At 41.1% G+C, this 21,427-nt stretch overlaps 1 protein-coding gene and 1 pseudogene across 2 annotated transcripts in view; one reads left to right on the top strand and one right to left on the bottom strand.

The window, feature by feature from the left end:
* NUDT9 (nudix hydrolase 9) overlaps positions 1-11,286 on the bottom strand; it is a 32,457-nt gene extending 21,171 nt beyond the window's left edge. The window contains exons 1-2 of the mRNA XM_081230169.1: positions 10,927-11,286; positions 2,897-3,136 (exon numbers count right to left, since the gene is read on the bottom strand). Coding sequence (XP_081086295.1) covers positions 2,897-3,136; positions 10,927-11,033 — 347 coding nt within the window. The 5' untranslated portion in view covers positions 11,034-11,286. The remainder of the gene's footprint in view (positions 1-2,896; positions 3,137-10,926) is intronic.
* A 102-nt stretch (positions 11,287-11,388) lies between these two features.
* LOC308615083 (tripartite motif-containing protein 75-like) overlaps positions 11,389-21,427 on the top strand; it is a 42,285-nt pseudogene continuing 32,246 nt past the window's right edge. Inside the window, exons 1-3 of the transcript XR_014017855.1 lie at positions 11,389-12,300; positions 16,389-16,513; positions 16,862-17,059. The product of XR_014017855.1 is annotated as a tripartite motif-containing protein 75-like (transcript). The remainder of the gene's footprint in view (positions 12,301-16,388; positions 16,514-16,861; positions 17,060-21,427) is intronic.

Below are 21,427 nucleotides of genomic sequence, written 5' to 3'. Positions count from 1 at the left end.
AAGTGGAAGTGTGCGTGGGCACAATATGGCAATTAATGGTTCCTATAGTTCTAAAAATAAGATTCCTTTGTCATTTCTACTGTTTCAAAGTAATTTTAATTTCTTCAAATGTACACTGATTAATACTTTTATCAAAGTAAACTCGCAAAACATGAATTCACCCACAAACTTCATAATAACCATGATGTAGATTAAAAGAGATATAATATGCTGGAAATGTTCCAGATTTGATCTGGATATGGCTCTGGATTACAGAGTTATATAAATATAAAATCTTACTGAGCTACACCTGCATACTTAAGAAATGTATACTTCACTGCCTGTATGTCATACTCAAAAAAATTTTTTTAAGCTATAAATAAAGTACTTTCCTCCCCATTATGAAATCGCTGACATAATTGCACTGGCAGTGAATATTTATATAGCACTGGACAGTTCATGGGCAGTTCTGACATAAGTTTCACTTTTTTTCTTGCTTTAATTCCAATAAGCAAGAGAATAGATATATTTGTGCTCTGTTTTGGAAATAATTTCCAACTTGAACGATCCAGACATTTTCTCAAGACTTCTAACCATTCTTCCATTGAACACACACGTAAAAATAATTAAATGGTAAAAATCATGAAATTATAAAACCCGAGTTACAATGTTCTTGGGACTCTAGAAATTCACCATTATATGTGGAATCTAAAAAAATGGTACAAATGAACTTATTTACAAAACAGAAATAGAGTCACAGATGTAGAAAACAAACTTACGGTTACCAGGGGGGAAAGGAGGCAGGGGGATAAATTGGGAGATGGGGATTGACATATACACACCACTATATATAAAATAGGTAACTAATAAGGACCTACTGTATAACACAGGGAACTCTACTCAATACTCTGTAATGACCTATATGGGAAAAGAATCTAAAAAAGAGTGGATATATATATAACTAATTCACTTTCCTGTACACCTGAAATTAACACAACATTGTAAATAACTATACTTCAATAAAAAATTTAAAAATAAAAGAAAGGAAACTAAATAAATAATGAATACTAGTTAATGAAATACTTGTTGAAGTATATAGGGGGAGATGTACTGATACATCAAGAAAACAAAATGGAAGGAGGAGGGATAGACGGATATATACGTGATAAAATAAGTATAATAAAATGTTGATAAAAGAATCAAAGTGGTGGATTTATGAGTGTTCCCCATAAAGTTCTTTCAAATTTTCTGTATGTTAGAAATGTTTCATAATAAAATTTTAGATAAATAAAGGGAGCCATCTTCTGGGGGAAAAAAAAAAGCATGACTCTAGTTATAATTGAAGCATTAATGTTAGTAATAAAGCTTGATTTAGATAGTGATACAAATTTAACTTTTAAAACACAAATTGAATGAAAAATAAGAAGATGTATTGTCTTCCTCTGTTTACACTGTATAGCACCCCTGGCAACATCATTAATTTTAATTGTACATAATGTGTATGTATAATATATGTGTAAACATGTATATCCTCTAAAATGAGGGAAATGGAACTCATTTACAGCTAATAATTTCTCCACACGTTAGCTTCATGATTAATTAATAATCCAAGTACTATCACAAACACACCTTTGGATTAAATAAGGAAACTGTGGGTAGAAATCAAGTCACAGCAATAAGTGACCTGGTAAAGTTTAACAACCTAATGAACTAATACTGGATCAATCCAACTAGCAAAAATTCTTATTTAACTGACTAAATAAGGCCTTGAGAGGACTATCATTTATAATAAATTTACCCATTAAATCAAACTTATAAAATGTTCCAAAACTAGGGCAGCAGTTTAGCAGAGTAGTTAAGGGCATGAAATCTGAAGTCAGACTGAGTTCAAGTCCAAGCTATACCATCTACTAGCTACATGACCGACCATATGCAAAGGACAAACTTTCTGTGTTTGTGTGTGTTTATTTTTCCATTTTTGTGTGTGTGTTTATTTTTCTATAAAGTAGAAATAACAACCCTGTCTGCCTTCCAGAATAGTTATAAGAATAAAATAAAATAATGGTTATAAAATATTTAGTACAGTGCCTAGCTCATAGTTAGCACATTTTACAATTCTATCATTATATTTATCAAAAGAAACATACATATAAAATGTGAATCAACACAGCACTTCTCTGAATTTAGTCAAAACATTTTTGCTTGACTTTATTTTTTTTCCTCTTCCTCTCTCCTTTTTCTATCCCTTTTCTATCTTCTCACACTGGTCTAATTTTATCATCATCCTGTTCTTAGTAATCTGGAAAAAGTTTCTGAAAAATATTTTCACTATTCAAATACAAGTCTAGCTATGTTGGAAAATAACCACAAAATGTGTTATTGATAACCCAAACAAAAGAAATGAAAACAGAGACCACCACTTGTCATTTCATAAAATAAAAAACTCCACAACAAAATAGATTTACCTATTTGGAAAGATCATCATAAAACCCCCAAAAGAATAAACAAAAATGAACTCAATAGCTTTGGCAAGAATTCAAGCAAATGTGAGGGACTTCCCTGGTGGTCCAGTGGGTAAGACTCCATGCTCCCAATGCAGGGGGCCTGGGTTCAATCCCTGGTCGGGGAACTAGATCACACATGCATGCCACAACTAAGAAGCCCGCCTGCCACAACTAAGAGCCCGTACGCCGCAACTAAGAGCCCATGTGCCACAACTAAGACCTGGCACAGCCAAAATAAATAAATAAATAAATATTTTTTAAAAAAAGAATTCAAGCAAATGTGGAAACTGAGTTATAATAAAGTCAAGCACTGGATAAAAACTATTTTTCAACTGTAAAATGATATTTTACAAATACAACCATTACCTTCTCCAAAAGTCTTACACCCGGCTAACACCAACTAATTTACTCACCTGATCTGAGGATCTGCCCACCGAGGTCCAGCCAAGACAGAGACTGCAGTGTATTCCACAGGATTATAGTCTTGCCACTCAACAAGCCAGCCTACCTTTTCATTAGGAACCTGGCTGCGTTGAACTTTTGAACCTGGGTAAGGAGATGTCCGAGCCTTGTTGTGGGAATTCTCTTTGGTACCATTAGAACCAGACATCATGTTGGAGTTAAGATGAAATCCACAGGATGAAAATGAGTTACTGGGAGGAAAAAGAAAAATGTTTTATATAAGTACAAAATTAATTAATTAAAGAACCTAATTCACAGACCCCAAAATAGGACTTTTTGAAGACTTAAAAATCAGAAAATTCTAATTTGATGCATATTAGTGTAAAGATCCAACATCTGTGAGAGATTATTTTCAAATATAAAAATATTGCTAGGGACTTCCCTGGTGGTCCAGTGGCCAAGACACTGTACTCTCAATGCACTGGGCGCGGGTTCAATCCCTGGTTGGGGAACTAGATCCCACATGCATGCTGCAGCTAAGAAGCCTGCATGCCACAACTAAGAAGCCTGCATGCCTCAACTAAAGATCTTGCATGCCACAACTAAGATCCCACACACGGCAACGAAGATCCCGAGTGCTGCAACTAAGTCCCGGTACAGCCAAAATAAATAAATAAATATTTTTTAAAAATATTGCTAAATCTTATTAATTGAAACCTACTCACTGAATTTATTTTCATTGAGAAAAAGGGACAGAAGTTTACTTTTGTTAGCACAAATGTTGGGGAAGAGAAGTTTGTTATAAAAATTCAACCACAAAAACAAATGTAAAGGAAGACTCTTAGGTCTACATGAAGGAATCAATTTTAAAAAATAGTTTACGGGCTTCCCTGGTGGCGCAGTGGTTGAGAGTCCGCCTGCCGATGCAGGGGACATGAGTTCGTGCCCCGGTTCAGGAAGATCCCACATGCCACAGAGCAGCTAGGCTCGTGAGCCATGGCCGCTGAGCCTGTGCGTCCGGAGCCTGTGCTCCGCAACGGGAGAGGCCACAACAGTGAGAGGCCCGCATACCGCAAAAAAAAAAAAAAAAGTTTATGGTCTAATATACATGTGTAAAAAATGTGTGGCAAAAATAGCATAAAAGAATAACAGGAAATGGAAATATACTGTTGTAGGATTCTTACATTATACACAAAGTAATGTAATATTACTTGAAGTCAGACTGTGATAAATGTACAAATTATAAACTTTAGAGTAAAATAAGAGGTGTAGAGCTGAAATAACTAGATAGCATATACAAAAAAAGGGAAAACAAAAAACTGAATCTTAACCTTTACCTCACAGCCTACACAAAAATTTTTCATTTCTCTTCCTGACTCTTCTCTGTACCGAGAGGATGAGCCCCCAGAATGTCTGGCTGTAAAGGCCAGCGGGGCTTACTTTCTGGAGAGCTAGAGAGTGGAAACAGGCTGCACTCTCTCACGCTCTGGGACCCAGGGCAGAAGCAGTAATCTGAAAGGAGCCTGGGTCGGACCCACTTGCTCATCTTGGAGAGCCGCCCAGAGAGGCAGAAGCAACCGGGACTCACCCTGTGGGCACGAACACTGGCGGCAGTCATCTTGGGGAGCTCATTCTACCACAGGGACTCTGGTGCTGGGAAGCACCACTTTGGAATCCTCCCTCCAGCTTATTAGACCCTGGACCTGGACCTACCCACAAGCCTGTCAGCAACAGTACTGGAACATCACAGACCAAGCAGCTAGCTAGGTGGGGACACGCAGCTCCATCCACTAGCAGGTCAGCAGCCTTAAGTTGCCTTGAGCACACAGCCACCTGGGGGACGGACACTGTCCACCAGAGGGCCCAAGACCCGGCCCACACACCAGTGGGTGGGCACCAGCCCTGGGATCCCCTGGGTCCCAGCCTCGCCCACCAGGAGGCCAACACTAGATCCGGGACCCCAGCCCCACTACCACCCAACCCAGAACCTGGCTCTGCCCACAGGTGAGCCAACAGCAGAGTCCTCCAGGGCTCTGCAGCCAGCTGCCTCCTGACGCAGCCCTGCCCACCACTGGCAGGCAGCTTCTGCAGGAGGCAGAGCCTGGCAACTGATGGATGTGGGCCAGCCACGTGTACCAGAGTGCCCACAGTAGTCAGCCTGCCATACAAGAAGGACCCACACAGCCCACATGCGGGGCACCCTTAGAGCTCTAGTGACCAGGGAGTAGTGCACTATTGGGGCTCATAGGATGTCTCCCATAAAAGGCCACTTCTCCAAAGTCAGGAAGTGTAACCAACCTACCAAATACATAAAAATAAAAACAGCAAATTAGGCAAAATGAGGCGACAGAGGATATGTTCCAAATGAAAGAACAAGATAAAACCCCAGAAGAAGAACAAAGTGAAGTGGAGATAGGCAATATCTAATAAAGAGTTCAAAGTAATGATCATAAAGATGATCGAAGAACTTGTTAGAAAACTGGATGAACAGAGTGAGAAGTTCGAAGTTTTTAACAAAGAGTTAGGGACTTCCCTGGTGGCACAGTAGTTATGAATTCACTTGCCAGTGCAGGAGACATGGGTTTGATCCCTGGTCTGGGAAGATTCCACATGCCACAGAGCAACTAGGCCCATGCACTCTACTACTAAGCCTGCGCTCTAGAGCCCACGTGCCGCGACTACTGAAGCCCATGCGCCGTAGGGCCCACGTGCCACAACTACTGAGCCCACGTGCTGCAACTACCTAGAGCACCTAGAGCCCGTGCTCCACAAGAGAAGCTACCGCAATAAGAAGTGTGCGCACCACAATGAAGAGTAGCCCCCGCTTGCCGCAACTAGAGAAGCCCGTGCGCAGCAACGAAGACCCAATGATGCCAAAAAAATAATTTAAAAAAAGAGTTAGAAAATATAAAGAAGAACTAACCAGAGACAAAGAATACAATAACTGAAATGAAAAAATACACTAGAAGGAATCAACAGTAGACCAGATGATACAGAGGAATGGATCATCAAGCTGGAAGACAGAGTAGTGGAAGTCACTGGAGCAGAACAGAAAAAAAAGGAAAAAGAATAAAAAGAAATGAGAATATATTTGCATTACAGGAGTCCTAGAAGGTAAAGACAGAGAAAGTGGCAGAGAACATATTTGAAGACATAACAGCTGAAAACTTCCCTGACCTGGGAAAGGAAACACACAACCAGGTCAGGAAGCACAGAGAGTCCCAAACAGGATCAACCCAAAGAGGACCACACTGAGGACCAAATCAACATCATAATTAAAGTGGCAAAAATTTTAAAAAGAATATTAAAAGCAGCAAGGGAAAAGCAACAAGTTACATACAAAGGAACTCTCATAAGGCTATCTGCTCATTTTTCAGCAGAAACTCTGCAGGCCAAAAGGGAGTGGCATGATATTTTTTAAATGATGAAAGGGAAAAACCTACAACCAAGAATACTATACCCAGAGACTTCCTGGTGGTCCAGTGGTTAAGACTCCGCACTTCCTCTGCAGGGGGCACAGGTTCAATCCCTGGTCAGGGAACTAAGATCCCACATGCCACACAGTATGGCGAAAAAAATAAAGCTGGTGTAAATATGGGAAAATGTAAACTCATATACACTATTAGTGTGCAAATAGATACAATTTAAAAAAAAGAATACTGACAAGGCTTTCATCCAGATTTGATGGAGAGATCAGAAGTTTTACAAACAAGCAAAAGCCAAAAGAGTTCAGCACCACCAATCCTGGTGTAAATTTACTTTTCACTTCTGTTTCATTATTTCCTAATACAGTTCATTTTCTAAACAATTTTATTTTCAATCAAATTCAGAAAAATGAAGGGACCTGCAGTTCTAAGAGGGAAGTTCATAGTGATACAAGCCTACCTCGGGAAACAAGAAAAATCTCAAATAAATAACCTAACCTTACACCTAAAGGAACTAGAAAATTAAGGACGAACAAAACCTAAAGCTAGTAGGAAGAAAGAAATCATAAAGACCAGAACAGAAATAAATAAAATAGAGACTAAAAAAACAACAGATAAATGGAACAGAAAAAAAGCCCAGAAACGACCCCACACTTATATGGGCAATTAATCTACAACAGCGGAGGCAACAATATACAATGGAGAATGGCAGCCTCTTCAATAAATGTGAAAGAAACAAACTTGACTACTTTCTCACACCATGCACAAAAATAATTTCCAAATGAGTTAAAGACTTAAATGTAAGACCTGAAACCATAAAACTTCTAGAAGAAAACATAATCAGTACACTCTTTGACACTGGTCTTAGCAAGATTTTTTGGATGTGTCTCCTCTGGCAAGGGAAACAAAAGCAAAAATAAACAAATGGGACTACATCAAACTAAAAAGCTTTTGCAAAGGAAACTATCAGCAAAACAAAAAGGCTGCTGACTGAACAGGAGAAGATATTTGCAAACAATATATCTGATAGGTTGTTAATATCCAAAATATACAAAAAACCCATAAAACACAACGTTAAAAACAAACAACCCAATTTAAAAAAATGGGTGGAGGATCTGAATAGATATTTTTCCAAAGAAGACACAGAAATGGCCAACAGAACATGAAAATATGCTCAACATTGCTAATCATCATGGAAATGCAAATCAAAACCACAATGAGGTATCACCTTATACCTGTCAGAATGGCTATTATCAAAAAGACAACAAGTAACAAGTGTTGGTGAGGATGCGGAGAAAAGGGAACGCTTGTGCGCTGCTAATGGGAATGTAAATTGGTGTAGCCACTATGGAAAACAATATGGAGATTCCTCCAAAAAATTTAAAAAAGAACTACCATATGATCCAGCAATTCCACTGCTGGGTATTTATCTGAAGAAACCAAAATCACTAATTAGAAAAGATACACGCACCTCCACGTTCACCGCAGCATTATTTATAATAGCCAAGATATGGAAGCAGCCTAAGTGCCCATCAAAAGATGAATGGATAAAGGTGTCTCTCTCTCTCTCTCTCTCTCTCTCTCTCTCTCACACACACACACCACACACACACAGTGGAATATTACTCAGCTATAAAAAAGGAATGAAATCTTTCCATTTGTGACAACACGCTTGGACTCAGAGAGTATTATGCTAAGTGAAGTGTCACACAGAGAAAAGAGAAAGACAAATACTGTCTTTCCACTTATATGTGGAATCTAAAACACAAAACAAATAAACAAACATAACAAGACAGAGTCATAGATACATAGAACAAACAGGTGGTTGCCAGATGAGAGGGTGGTAGGGGGAGGAAAGAAGTAGAAAAGGGAGAAGATTAATTGAGGTACAAACTTCCAGGTACAAAATAAATGAGTCACGAATATGAAATGTAAGATGTGGGGAATAACTATATTATCTTTGTATGGTGACATAAGGTAACTAGACTTACCCTGGTTATCAAGTTAAAATGTATGGAAATATCAAATCACTATGTTGTGTAACAGGAACTAACATAGTGTGGTAGGTCAATTATACTTCAAAAACAAACTCATAGAAAAAGCGATCAGATTTGTGGTCACAAGGCGGGGGGGTGGGGCGAGAGGGGAAACTGGATGAAGGTGGTCAAAAGGTACACACAAACTTCCAGTCACAAGACAAAAACGTACTAGGGATATAATGTACAACATGATAAATATAATTAACACTGCTGTATGTTATATAAATATATGAGAGTGGTTAAGAGAGTAAATCCTAAAGTTCTCATCACAAGGAAAAATTTTTTTCTATTTCTTTAATTTTGTATTTATCTGTGATGACGGATGTTCACTAAACATGTTGTGACCATCATTTCATGATGTATTTCAAATATTTATGCTGTACACATTAATCTTATACAGTGTTGTATATCCATTTTATCTCAATAAAACTGAAGGGAAGAATTATGAAAATAAATTTTATATTATACGTATATAAGTATATAGATTTGTTTATAACCTAAGTCTTCAAACAAGGAATTAATCAAATTTGTTTTTATTATATTTCTATTACATTTTATTTATAACCACATTATTCAGCAAACTTCACTTTTATACCTTCACAGTCAAATCAGAGGGGATAATTTTAGCAAAAGTATTAGAAGCCTTCATCAAAATTTCCCCAAGACCTCCCTTACTCCTTTGATATTCGGACCATTCTTGCTTGAAACACTATCTTTTCATTGGTTTTGTCAACTTTTTTTTTTTAACAAGAGCATTATGTCTTTTATTTTCCATGTACCTGTCCCTGTGTGAATCGAGGAAAGGATACTACCTGCCTTTTTTTTTAGTAGACTTAATTTTTTAAAGCAGTTTCAGGTTCACAGCAAAACTGTGCAGAAAACACAGAGCTCCCATGTACCCCCAGTCTCCCCACCATACACACACAAAGCGCCCCCCATACCAACATGCCCCACCAGAGAGTTACATTGGAAATAAGTGGGCCCAAATGTCCTAAGTGAGCAGTTGGACGGTAACCATGAAATCAGCCCTCCTCCCTCCCTACCCTACAAACAAAAAGTCGGTATTAGTTGTTTGTACCCAGGATAAAACCAAAATTTAAAGAAAATGAAGGACTAGAATCTCTATTGTGAATTAGGTATTAGAGAACACAGCAGAAATTTAGGCTTAATATCTCCGTAATTCACACTGAGGAAATAAAGTTAGAGCAGCTATGTTCAGCGGGGAAGCTGCTACACAAGTGTAAAGTCTGGAACGGGAAGGGGGAGGTTTCCAGCCTGTCCACCTGCTGCCACCTGCTCACACACCCTCAGCAGAAACCATCAGGTCGAGGTGCATTGGTACCTGGGGGTAATTCAATCAGTGCTCCTGTTTAGGGAAAACAATGCCTATTATCTACATTAATCAAAATATAAATAACTAGCATCCACCAGATGCTTGAGAAAAAAACATAAGGAAAAGGGACCAAAAAGGAAAAGAACCACTGACCCAGAAGGGTCAGACAATTCAGGAAACACAAGATAATTTTTATTCTAATTATCATTTTTACAGATTCAAAGGACTTTTAGAGCCATAAAATAAGAAAAGGCCATTAAAGAGAGCAATTAGGGGGGAAAAGTTCTTGTCAAAATTTACAATTCAGTAGAAGAGATGACAGAATGCACAGGACAGCAGTCTGAACTAGTAATCTAGAAGATAAATTTGAGGAAAATCTCTGAGAACTTCATACAAAAAGACAAACCAATGGAAAATTAAAGAAAAAGAGAAATAGAGGCACTACCCAGAAAGTCCAAAAGCTATCACTGGAGTTCTGGGGGTGGGGAAAAAGGACAGGACAGAAGAAAAAACGGGGGAAAAAACAAATAGAAGAAAATTTCCTCGTGCCAAAAGTAAACATGACATGACAAGCAAAAACATAAATAAACAAAAAACAAACCAAAAAAACTAGAGGCAGCCTCATAAAACTTGTTTATTACTCCACGCCTAGCATGGGCATGGTACCTAGAACATCGTGTTTAGAAACCAGAAGGAGAGAGGAATAAAAGGAGGAGGCAGTGTGAGCTACCATAAATGCCTGAATTTATCCAAGGCAAATTTTTTTTAAAAGGTAACTAATAAATATGTTATCTACACTGAAATGGAGAAGTGGAGGAGAGCAATGACGACTTATATTTTTCCTTTTACAGCATTTATACTGTTTGCATCTTTAAACTACATGCATGTGCTAATTTTAACAATCATGTTTTAAGTATTAACCAAAAAAAAAAAAAACACCAAAAAAAACAAAAAAATGGCACGGAACACCACCACACCCAAACATGTGCTATTTAAACTCTCTGGGGACAAGAATGTTAGTGACTCATGGAGGATGGCAAAGTTCGAGTATCATAAGAAAGGTCACTACCACTTGTTTTCCTCAAAAGACAGGTAAAACATTTTAGAGCCTTTAAAAAAACGTGTATATGGCTGTAAAGAGCTGGGACCCAAGCAAAGCCTACTGAAGCCGCCCGACCAGAAGCTGCTTCCCCCTCGCAAAGCAAGGACTCAGGACAAGGAGCCAGCACTAGAAGAGGGAATACCTGCACGCCGCGATGCTGCAACGGCCCAAGGACTTGAGAGTCACAGAGGCCAAGGCCACAGAGAGAGATACGGTGGCTAAAGTCTTCCCCAGGAAGCGTCCGGCCATCAGCGGTCCGCGGGGAGATGTGCGGAGCGTGGTCGCTGTGAGCTTGGGCCGCAGCCTCCGGCCTCCCCACACCCCTGGGCCCCGGGTATCCAGCAGGCACTAGGACCGGGCGGCCCTCGGGTTCCGGAGCTGGAGCAGCCAGTTTTATCTCATCAACACACAGGGCACCAAATGCCCTCCCCAAACAACAGCCCAGCTCAACACGCCCCCCAGGGAACGCCCAAGCGGCCAGCGCCAGCAGTCGGGAAAAGAGCCAACCGGTCCGTGACGTCCCCGGTGCGCGACGGCACTTTACGGCAGCGCCGCAAAGCGAAGACGGCGCAGGCTTCATAGCGCCGGCCTCGTTCAGGTTCTCGTGCTTGCTGAGCTGTGTTTGGGACCCGGTTAGGGAGGCGGCTGGGGAAGCGCCGAGAAAGCGGAAGAGAAAGGCGGAAAGTGAAAGGAGCCGAAGAATTGGAAAGGGAAAGAAAGAAAGGGGGTTGAGAGAAGTGTGTCGTCCTGACTGTTCCGGCAGGAATTGGTTACAGGCGGCTGATGTAGTGAGCCACGCGTGTCCCAGCCACATCTGAGTTATAGTGCTTGCAGGGAAAGGAGGGAGGTGAGAGACTTGCAATCCCCGCATCTGAGGCTTTTCTCTTTCTTTTCTACCAGGTTGTTCACTGCAATGGGTAAAAGTCCCAACCCGCGGAGGAGTAAACCAGTTGTGAGATAGACACAGAACCTGGAAGAGAAACCCAGGGTTAAGACGCGAGATACCTGCAGAGGCAAAACTTGGCCACACGGGAAATTGGAAATCAAGATTGTTCAGAAGTTTGTAATGTGGTTTTCGTGTTTGATATTCGTTGTCTTATTAATATGTGGAAATATTTAACTTGCAAGTGCATAACCCACTGGTTCTGTGGTGTGGTGTGAACACAGACCGTATAAAACTTTTGACCATCTCAAAAACCAGATTTATCAAACCTTAACAACTGTTCTGAAGGCTGTAGAGCTCTCGGCATATGAAGACTCCCTCAGAACCTCTGCACTGAGACTTGTACAAACTCTCGCTGACGAAAATTCAATTAACTGTCAAGAAGAAAAAAGGGAATTTTATTTGAGCCAAACTGATGGTGATAACACAGGAAGCAGTCTCAGAAAGCTCGGAGGACCATTCTGCCTGTTAGAAGTCGAAGGCACAATCATATACATTTTTGAAACAAAGGATCATACATCAAAATGACCGACTAATATTTTACATAAACTTCACCAAAGATACATAGTCCAGGTAAGCACATACCAAGCAAGCATCTAATCCCTATCCACCCCACGCCCCCTCACCTAAAGAGCTGGGAAAGAACACTGTTCTTTTAAGAAGTTACATTGCTAGGGTCAGAATAAAGGGGGAAAAAATGATCTTTATGGTTGAGCGGGCACTCCCATCTTTGAGAAGTTCTGGTTAACTGTAATAAAGATGCACACTGCACATTAGGGAGGGAGGAGGCCCAGACAAACAGAGAATTTTATGTGTAATTTTTTCTTGTCCTGCCTTAAAATATAAATTTTACTTCATCACTCTATTATGGCTTCTAGGGTGATCCTAGCGCCCCACCCCTTTAAAATACCTGCCTAGAAAAGCTCAACACTGCCCGAAGAATTTGTGATTTGTTCCAGGCAAAACCTGGATAGGCAGACAGACCCCAGAGCCCTCTCTTGGAGCAGCTACTTTAGAAAGCTTGCTATTTAAATTCTTTTCTCTGACCTTTGTGATATAAATCTACCACCCAGAACTGTTTCCTTAAGGACTTGTGAGCCCCTCTCCTTAAGATGCAGATATTCAGGGAGATAACTCTGTGCTAGCTCCCAGTCCTTGTGGGAGGATAAGGACCTACCTTTCTTCAACTTGCACTGCTGCTTCCTCTCATAAAGACAGAAGTTTCTTTCTCCCCTGACAAATGCCAATTAACAAACCCAGATGGCCTAGTCACATGGATCACCCACCCACCCCTTTACTACCCCTTAGTGACTTTCCCTTAGCACACTCCAGCCTTTGAAAAGTCTTCAGCCTTCTGATTCAGGGAAGTGGAGTTCAGTTCATACTGTAGTATTACTGAACAAAATATGTCCTTACCACTTTCGTGTCCAGCTTTGTTTATGTCTAACAATCCATCCAGGTAGTAAAGTTCTATTATTAAAATATGCTTGCCTTTTAAAAAATAAATATTTGGACTTGGCTTCCTGTAGTCAGATAAACTTTGCTGTCAGTGTTGTTGACTGCCATTAACCTCTGCTTAAGCTGGTATTAAAAAACAAAATTCAACTGAGTGAATTTGAAGACCTAATTGGCTTTATTAAATGATTTGTGAATCAGGCATCATCCCATCTAACAAATAGAAAGGAGCTCCAAGGAGCTGTACAATGGAAGGTTTTTTAAAAGCTGGAAGGAGGGGACAAGGAAGTCAAAAAGAAAAGAAAGCATTATTTCAGGCAAGGTCACCTTCTTTGGGGAGAAGGGTAGGGGTTTATCATGCAGATCACCTCACTAGTGTTGATCAGGAAATTCCAAACTGATTGGTTTAAAATTACATTTCTCTGGGTATATACCCAGTACACATATATACAATGGAATATTACTCAACCATAAAAAGGAACGAAATTGGGTCATTTGTGGAGATGTGGATGGACCTAGAGAGTGTCATATGGAGTGAAGTAAGTCAGAAAGAGAAAAACAAATATTGTATATTAATGCATATATGTGGAACCTAGAAAGATGGTATAGATGATCTTATCTGCAAAGTAGAAATAGAGACAGAGGTAGAGAACAAATGTATGGATACCAAGGGGGAAAGGAGGGGGTGGGAGGAATTGGGATATTGGGATTGACACATATACATATTGATACTATGTATAAAATAGATAACAAATAATATACTGTATAGCACAGGGAACTCTACTTAATGTACTGTGGTGACCTAAGTGGGAAGGAAATCCAAAAAAGAGGGGATAGATGTATATGTATAGCTGATTCATTTTGCTGTACAGTAGAAACTAACACAACATTGTAAAGCAACTATACTCCAATAAAAATTAATTTTAAAAAATAAAAAATAAAATTACATTTCTCGGGGACTTCCCTGGTGGCCCAGTGGTTAAGACTCTGTGCTCCCAATGCAGAGGGCACAGGTTCGATCCCTGCTCAGAGAACTAAGATCCCACATAGTGTACAATGCAGCCAAAAAAAAAAACCAAACAAACCCCAAATTACATTTCTGAGTGAGTCTGACACTGCAGTTAGGTGTTAAGTTTTAGTTTGCTTCTCCGGGGCTTAGCATAAGTGACTCCACTTTGGACCTACTGTTCCTTTTTGAACACTGGAAGTGTATTAGGCAGGCTCTTAAAAAGGCTCAGCTCATCCAAATTAATTCAGCTGACGAATTACTCATTAGGGAGGAGGAGCAAGGCATTGTGATTCACAAAACCTCTGATCAAAGAACGGGAGAAACAGGAGTTCTCATAGGAAGTTCCTCAAGCCCTAGTCTTCTAACGCTGCATTCCTTTAGGGGAGGTTGGAGTGGACTTAGTTTAAAGAGCGACACAACAATGCAAACAAAATCACACAACAATGCAAACAAAACCACTCCCTGACACTGGGCCTGCGCCACAATTGGCTCAGACAGCCAGGTCTCCTAGGTTCCTCCCTTCAGGAACACGTACTCCCAGGTCTGCAAGAGCATAGTGTGTGTGCTGCAACCCACTCTTGGGCAGAACAGAAATGCCATCTTGAATATTTACTGTTTTATATTACTCTTTACCCACATCCCAAATTAAATGGGTGTCATCAGAACTTAAGAAAGTGAAGGCTTTTGGTTTTTATTTATTTATTTTTATGTAGAAACCATATACCGACATTTAAGGGCATCTTATAATAGTTGGTGAAACAGACAAAAGATGCTGAGAAATAAATACTTTTTTTTTTTTTTTTTTTGTGGTACGCGGGCCTCTCTCACTGTTGTGGCCTCTCCCGTTGCGGAGCACAGGCTCCGGACGCACAGGCCCAGCGGCCATGGCTTACGGGCCCAGCCGCTCCGTGGCATGTGGGATCTTCCCGGACTGGGGCACAAACCCGTGTCCCCTGCATCGGCAGGCGGACTCTCAACCACTGCGCCACCAGGGAAGCCCAGAAATAAATACTTTTAACTAGAAAAGCGTTGTATGTGATTACTGGAATTGATATGTATGCTAAAAATAAGAATTCCAATTGTTTCCCCCCTTTTCCATTTATTTTGTATACAGCAAATATTAACTGATTACTTACTATTTACCAAGCACTGCCCTAGGTGCCAGGAATACAACTGTGAATGTAAGGGAGGAAAAACTTTTTCTCTACCCTTCTTAATTTTGGGGGGGCTTATTTATTAATTAAGACAGATTAACAGGGGACTTCCCTGGTGGCGCAGTGGTTAAGAATCTGCCTGCCAATGCAGAGGACACAGGTTTGATCCCTAGTCCGGAAGATCCCACATGCTGCGGAGCACCTAAGCCCGTGCGCCACAACTACTAAGCCTGTGCTCTAGAGCCCGCAAGCCACAACTGCTGAGCCCGCATGCCACAACTACTGAAGCCTATGCGCCTAGAGCCCGTGCTCTGCAACAAGAGAAGCCACTGCAATGAGAAGGCCGTGCACTGCGATGAAGAGTAGCCCCCGCTCGCCGCAACTAGAGAAAGCCGCGCGCAGCAATGAAGACCCGCAGCCAAAAATAAATAAATACATTTATTTAAAAAAAAAAAAAGACAGCAAACTACATTTGCATCCCTTAACTAGGGAAGGGCAACCATCAGGTTTCAAGGAAGCATCTGGACTGCGGACGCTGTCCATTAGCCTTGTAACTTTAAAAGGAATTTATCAAATTTAGCAAAAGAAGTGACAACTAACCCTGCAAGATCGGCTCAGGAGACCAGGAGAAAGCGAGTAAAAGATGGCTCTGGCTGCACACCTAGTCGGGGCTGCGGCACCCAGAACTAGGAAGCTTCGCTCTCCTCTGGGTTTTGTCCCTCCCAGATTTCTGAGCTCAGGAGCAGTCGCTCCGCACTGCAGCTTGAGCCAGTTGTGGAAGACCTAACCAAGCCCAGCTCAGCAGAAGGAATGGCTTCGGGGCTGTTTGTTTCTCTTTGACAAAGGAGCCCTTCCTTGTTCTCGCTTTTACTCTCTCTGGTATTTGATGCAACAACCCCCCAGAAGCAATTCAGAGTGACTGGTAAAGTATACCAAAACCTCGCAGCAACCAAAAGGATGAAGTTCCTTCTGGACTGCCTCCAGCTTCTGCCCTCCCTTCTCATCTGCACCTTAAGAGTCTCTCCTGATGCTTTTCATTCCAGAGAAGAGAAAAGCAGTCACCGGAGAAATCGTCCTGATTACTGGAGCTGGACACGGAATCGGGAGACAGACTGCCTATGAATTTGCCAAACTTAAATGCAAACTGGTCCTGTGGGATATAAATAAGGTAACAGTGCTTGCTGTGTTTTACTTTATGGTACCTTTAATCTGTGTTGCATTTTGCTGGCAACAGCCCCCTACAGCATCTCTGTTAAGCATGTAGAAAAAAATGACTAGTTTTGCCATTTTATAGATGGGGAAAAAACATGGATTAATTAATGTGTTGATGATCACATGATCAACGAACCTAGAGGATATGATTCCCAGTTACTGCCCATCACCAATGTGACATTGTAAATTTATCTTCACTTTTGCCCTGAAAATAATTTGTAATCTCCTCCTGAACCTGATTTCACTGATCCTGCTGTCTTTTTTTCTTTCTTTCTTACTTTTCTTTTTTGGCCACCCTGTACAGGCATGTGGGATCTTAATTCCCCAACCAGGGATCAAACCCATGCCCCCTGAATTTGGAATGTGGAGTCTTAACCACTGGACTGCCAGGGAAGTCCCTGATCTCTATCTTAATCATATGGAAAAAGTCATAGTTTTAGCTAGTATATTAAAAGAGTAAGAAGTTTGCACCTATTAAGAGAAAAATCTTACAGTTACTGAGGTAAGTGTGGTTAAAAGATACCCAACAGAAAGCAACATTACTATGCCATAGTAACTGCCAAAAGGAATTTTTAAAATCATGTTTTAGTTAAAAACAATGAAAAAACCTTCAATGTAATTCCCAGAATAGGTGTACCTTAAGGAAGGGAGGAGGATTTAGACTCTTACCTTTTATTATTCGGCCAGTGTTAGATGGACAAAGGGGTTTCTGGGAGGCACTTGATGGCATAAAACAGCATCCCATTCACATTAGTCAATCCAATGCTATAAACAAGAATTCAGGGGATCAAGGCTGGCAGAGAGCTAAGCAGTGAGCGGTGATTGAGAGGGCATCAAGTACCCACTGACCGACTGTTACCTAGATATTAACACAGTGGCAAACAGGAGATAGGGTCCCCTGCTCTCAATCTAGCAGGGAAAATAAACATTAAATAATTACACGTGCAATGAAAGGTAGAAACTAGTCCCAGCCTCATTTGACGTGGTCACAGCAGTGAGTGGCTTGCAGGTGATGTGTCATACTCAGATGAGCTCTGCACTTCATGGCTAACCTACTCAGCATCATGGGTAGCTTCCTAGGTTCCTTTTCCCAAAAACATACAAAATAACAGTACTTTCCTTGGAGGGCTGGGAGGATGGCACCAAATAATGCACGCAAAGCATGTAGTGCAGTGTCTGGCACATGGTAAACACACTAAGATGTTAGTTACAATTATTCCTTCACAAAAGGAAGTTTAATCTAAAATTCAAAGATGTATAAGAGTTCGGTTACACATCTAGGATTGAGACTCCCAGTGTCCAGTGCTGATCTGTACAAACGTCTTTCCGATCTGGAGTTAAGTGCATTTACCCAATAAATATTTATCAAGCACTTACTATCTGCCAGGCACTGTTCTAATGCAGAACTGAGGATACGGCAGTGAGGAAAGCCTTACGAGCTAGGGACAATAAACAAGACATGCTGTATAATAAAATGTGTAATTGCCGGATGGTGATAAGTATAAGGAGATGTTGTCGGATTGAAGATACACCAGCGAAATATAGGGAAAAAATAGTAAGGTCAACTGAAGTTCCTGCATGTGCTAAGTTTCCAGCCAAGGGTGGTTCAGCCTGTACCTGCCCTGGCTTCAACTATTGATGATGCCAGTAACAATAAGAAAGAAGGAGGGAGTAGTCAAAAAACTCATGTTGTTCATACCGGGGAAAGCCATATCAGGTGCTCTGATCATTAGAGGCACCAGCCAGTTTCCGAAGCTACCATTAGTGATGGGCGTGACCATAAAGAAAATTATTACAAACACATGGGCTGTTACTACCACATTATAAATTTGGTCATCTCCGAGCAGTGTTCCAGGCCGACCTAATTCAGCAAAAATTAATAGGCTCAGGCCAGTGCCCACTATTCCGGCTCAAGCACCAAATAGCTAATATAAAGTACCAATGTCTTTGTGGTTGGTTGAGAATAATCAGTGGTTTATGAACATAGGTAAAATGGCCTAGTAGGCATTAGACTGTAAATCTAAAGCCAGGGGTTAAGTCCTCTTTTTGCCAAGCCCTGTGGTGAATTGTTCATATATATATATATATGTTTTTACATCTTTATTGGAGTATAATTGCTTTACAATGGTGTGTTAGTTTCTGCTTTATAACAAAGTGAAACAGTTATACATATACATGTGTTCCCATATCTCTTCCCTCTTGCATCTCCCTCCCTCCCACCCTCCCTATCCCACCCCTCTAGGTGGTCACAAAGCACCGAGCTGACCTCCCTGTGCTATGCGGCTGCTTCCCACTAGCTATCTATTTTACGTTTGGTAGTGTATATACTACGTCCATGCCACTCTCTCACTTTGTCCCAGCTTACCCTTCCCCCTCCCCATATCCTCAAGTCCATTCTCTAGTAGGTCTGTGTCTTTATTCCTGTCTTACCCCTAGGTTCTTCAAGACATTTTTTTCCCATACATTACATATATTTGTGTCAGCATACGGTATTTGTCTTTCTCTTTCTGACTTACTTCACTCTGTATGACAGACTCTAGGTCCATCCACCTCACTACAAGTAGCTCTATTTCGTTTCTTTTTATGGCTGAGTAATATTCCATCGTATATATGTGCCACATCTTCTTTTTTTTTTTTTTTTTTTTTTGCGGTACGCGGGCCTCTCACTGCTGTGGCCTCTCCCGTTGCAGAGCACAGGCTCCGGATGCGCAGGCTCAGCGGCCATGGCTCACGGGCCCAGCCGCTCTGCGGCATGTGGGATCTTCCCGGACCGGGGCACGTACCTGCGTCCCCTGCATCGGCAGGCGGACTCTCAACCACTGCGCCACCAGGGAAGCCCGCCACATCTTCTTTATCCATTCATCCGATGATGAACACTTAGGTTGTTTCCATCTCCGGGCTATTGTAAATAGAGCTGCAATGAACATTGTTCATATTGAATTGCAAATTCAAAGAAGCAGCTTCAACTCTGCTGGGGCTTCTCCCACATTTTTTTTTTCCTGCGGCGGGAGAAGTAGATTGAAGCCAGTTGACTGGGGTATTTAGCTGTTAACTAAAAATTCGTGGGAGATGTATCCCTCCAATCTAGTGAGGATTTAGCTGAATTAAAGTGTTTGATTTGCATTCAACTGATGTAGGATATAGTCTTGCAGTCCTTATTAGGCCGGAATTAAGTAAATTATACTTGCTTAGGGCTTTGAAGGCTCTTGGTCTGATCTAACCTAAATTCCTACTCCAACACCGATAGTATTGGTGTGAGGGGTAGAAGGATTGTGGATATTCGATTATGGTTGGTAGGAGGGTTATTTGTTTTGTAGAGTCAAACTGCCATTTTATTTTCATGTGGTTTGTGGAGGGGAATATGGTCAGTGCTGTGGAGTATGTGAGTCGTATGTAGAAGTACAGGTTAAGTAGTGCTGTGATGGCTACAAGTGTGGGTAAGATGATATTATTGTTTCTTGCTATTTCTTGAATAATCATTCATTTAAGCATGAAGCCTGACTGGTGGGAGTCCCCTATTGATAGTAGAGTGGTGATGGTGAGGGTTGTGATTACAGGTGCTTTGTTTCATGTGTGTGATCGTGATAGTGTAGGAGTGGCCGAGATGTGAATAAATAGTATGAATATAGTGAGGGTTATTATGAAGTAGCTTGCTACATTTAGAGTTGTTACGGGTGGGTTTTATAGTAAGACGGCTGTTATTCATCCTATGTGGGCGATTGATGAGTAAGCCGTGATTTTTCGGAGTTGGGTTTGATATAATCCTCCTCACCCTCCGATTAGAATGGAGAGTATGGACAGGGATAGTATTAGATTTAGGTTGATTGATGGTGAGATTTGATAAAGGATTGATAGAGGTGCAAGTTTTTGTCATGTCAATAGGATTAGGCCTGCCGTTAATGGGATGCCTTGTGTTACTTCGGGCACTCAAAAGTAAAAAGGGGACAGTCCTAGTTCTATGGCTAGGGCTGTTGTTATTACTGTTGATGCTGTTGGAGTATTTTTGTAATGGTTCACTGGCCGGAGTACAATAGGTTAATGGTGACTGTTATTATAAGTAGTATGGATGCGGTGGCTTGTGTTTGGATGTACTTAGTAGAGGCTTCTATGGCTCGTGGGTTAAAGTTTTTTATTCTAACGAGGATAATGGCGTGTATGTTCATCTCAAATCCAATTCAGGGTAGCAACCAGTGGGAGCTGGTTATTACAATTATAGTCCCTAAAACGACGGTTGTTAAATTGCAACACTTCTTCTTGGTCTGTCCAATATTAGGAGAGTTTTCTCTATCAGTCTCTTGAATGTTTGAACATCCTGTGAGCAGAGGCACTGACTGCCTTTTAGTTCTGGACTATCTTTTCAAGGATGCTTGCGTGAGGAACTGCTTAGGAAAATCTATATACAATCACCCTCCAGAGCAGTGGGAGGAGAGATTGCTGTACAACATAATAAAGATGATGCTTCCCTTTGAGGCAGAGATTGGGCAGGTTTGCCTGCAGCCCAGTAGAGAAGCTTGGGATGTCCTGGCCTGGAGGTTCCTCGGCTGTGCTGTAAATTTGCTGCGTGCACAGCATCCATCTAGGCCCATCCATGGTGAAAGGACAGGAGGAACTGACGCTAGCATGGAGCTCATGCTGCCCGCTGTGCCACAAGTGAGAACATGCTTTGCGTCTGATCCAAGATGATACTGTTCCGCCAGCCTCCAGGACACAGGGGCAGGCTAACTTGTTAGCTCAGAACTAAGGCAAATCTCAGATCCTTCATAGTTCTTAACATGTACATTCTCAAATGTTTTACACCAAACATTGTAAATGCTTTACTCCCCAGATCTTGATTTTTCAATGTCCTTCACCAATAAAGGCAAGTAGGGTG

This window comes from Mesoplodon bidens (assembly GCF_964165515.1).
Source record: "Mesoplodon bidens genome assembly, chromosome: 1".
NCBI classification, from domain to species: Eukaryota; Metazoa; Chordata; class Mammalia; order Artiodactyla; family Ziphiidae; genus Mesoplodon; species Mesoplodon bidens.
The sequence above is the reverse complement of the archived record's forward strand: the minus strand, read 5'-3'. Positions and strand labels throughout refer to the sequence as shown.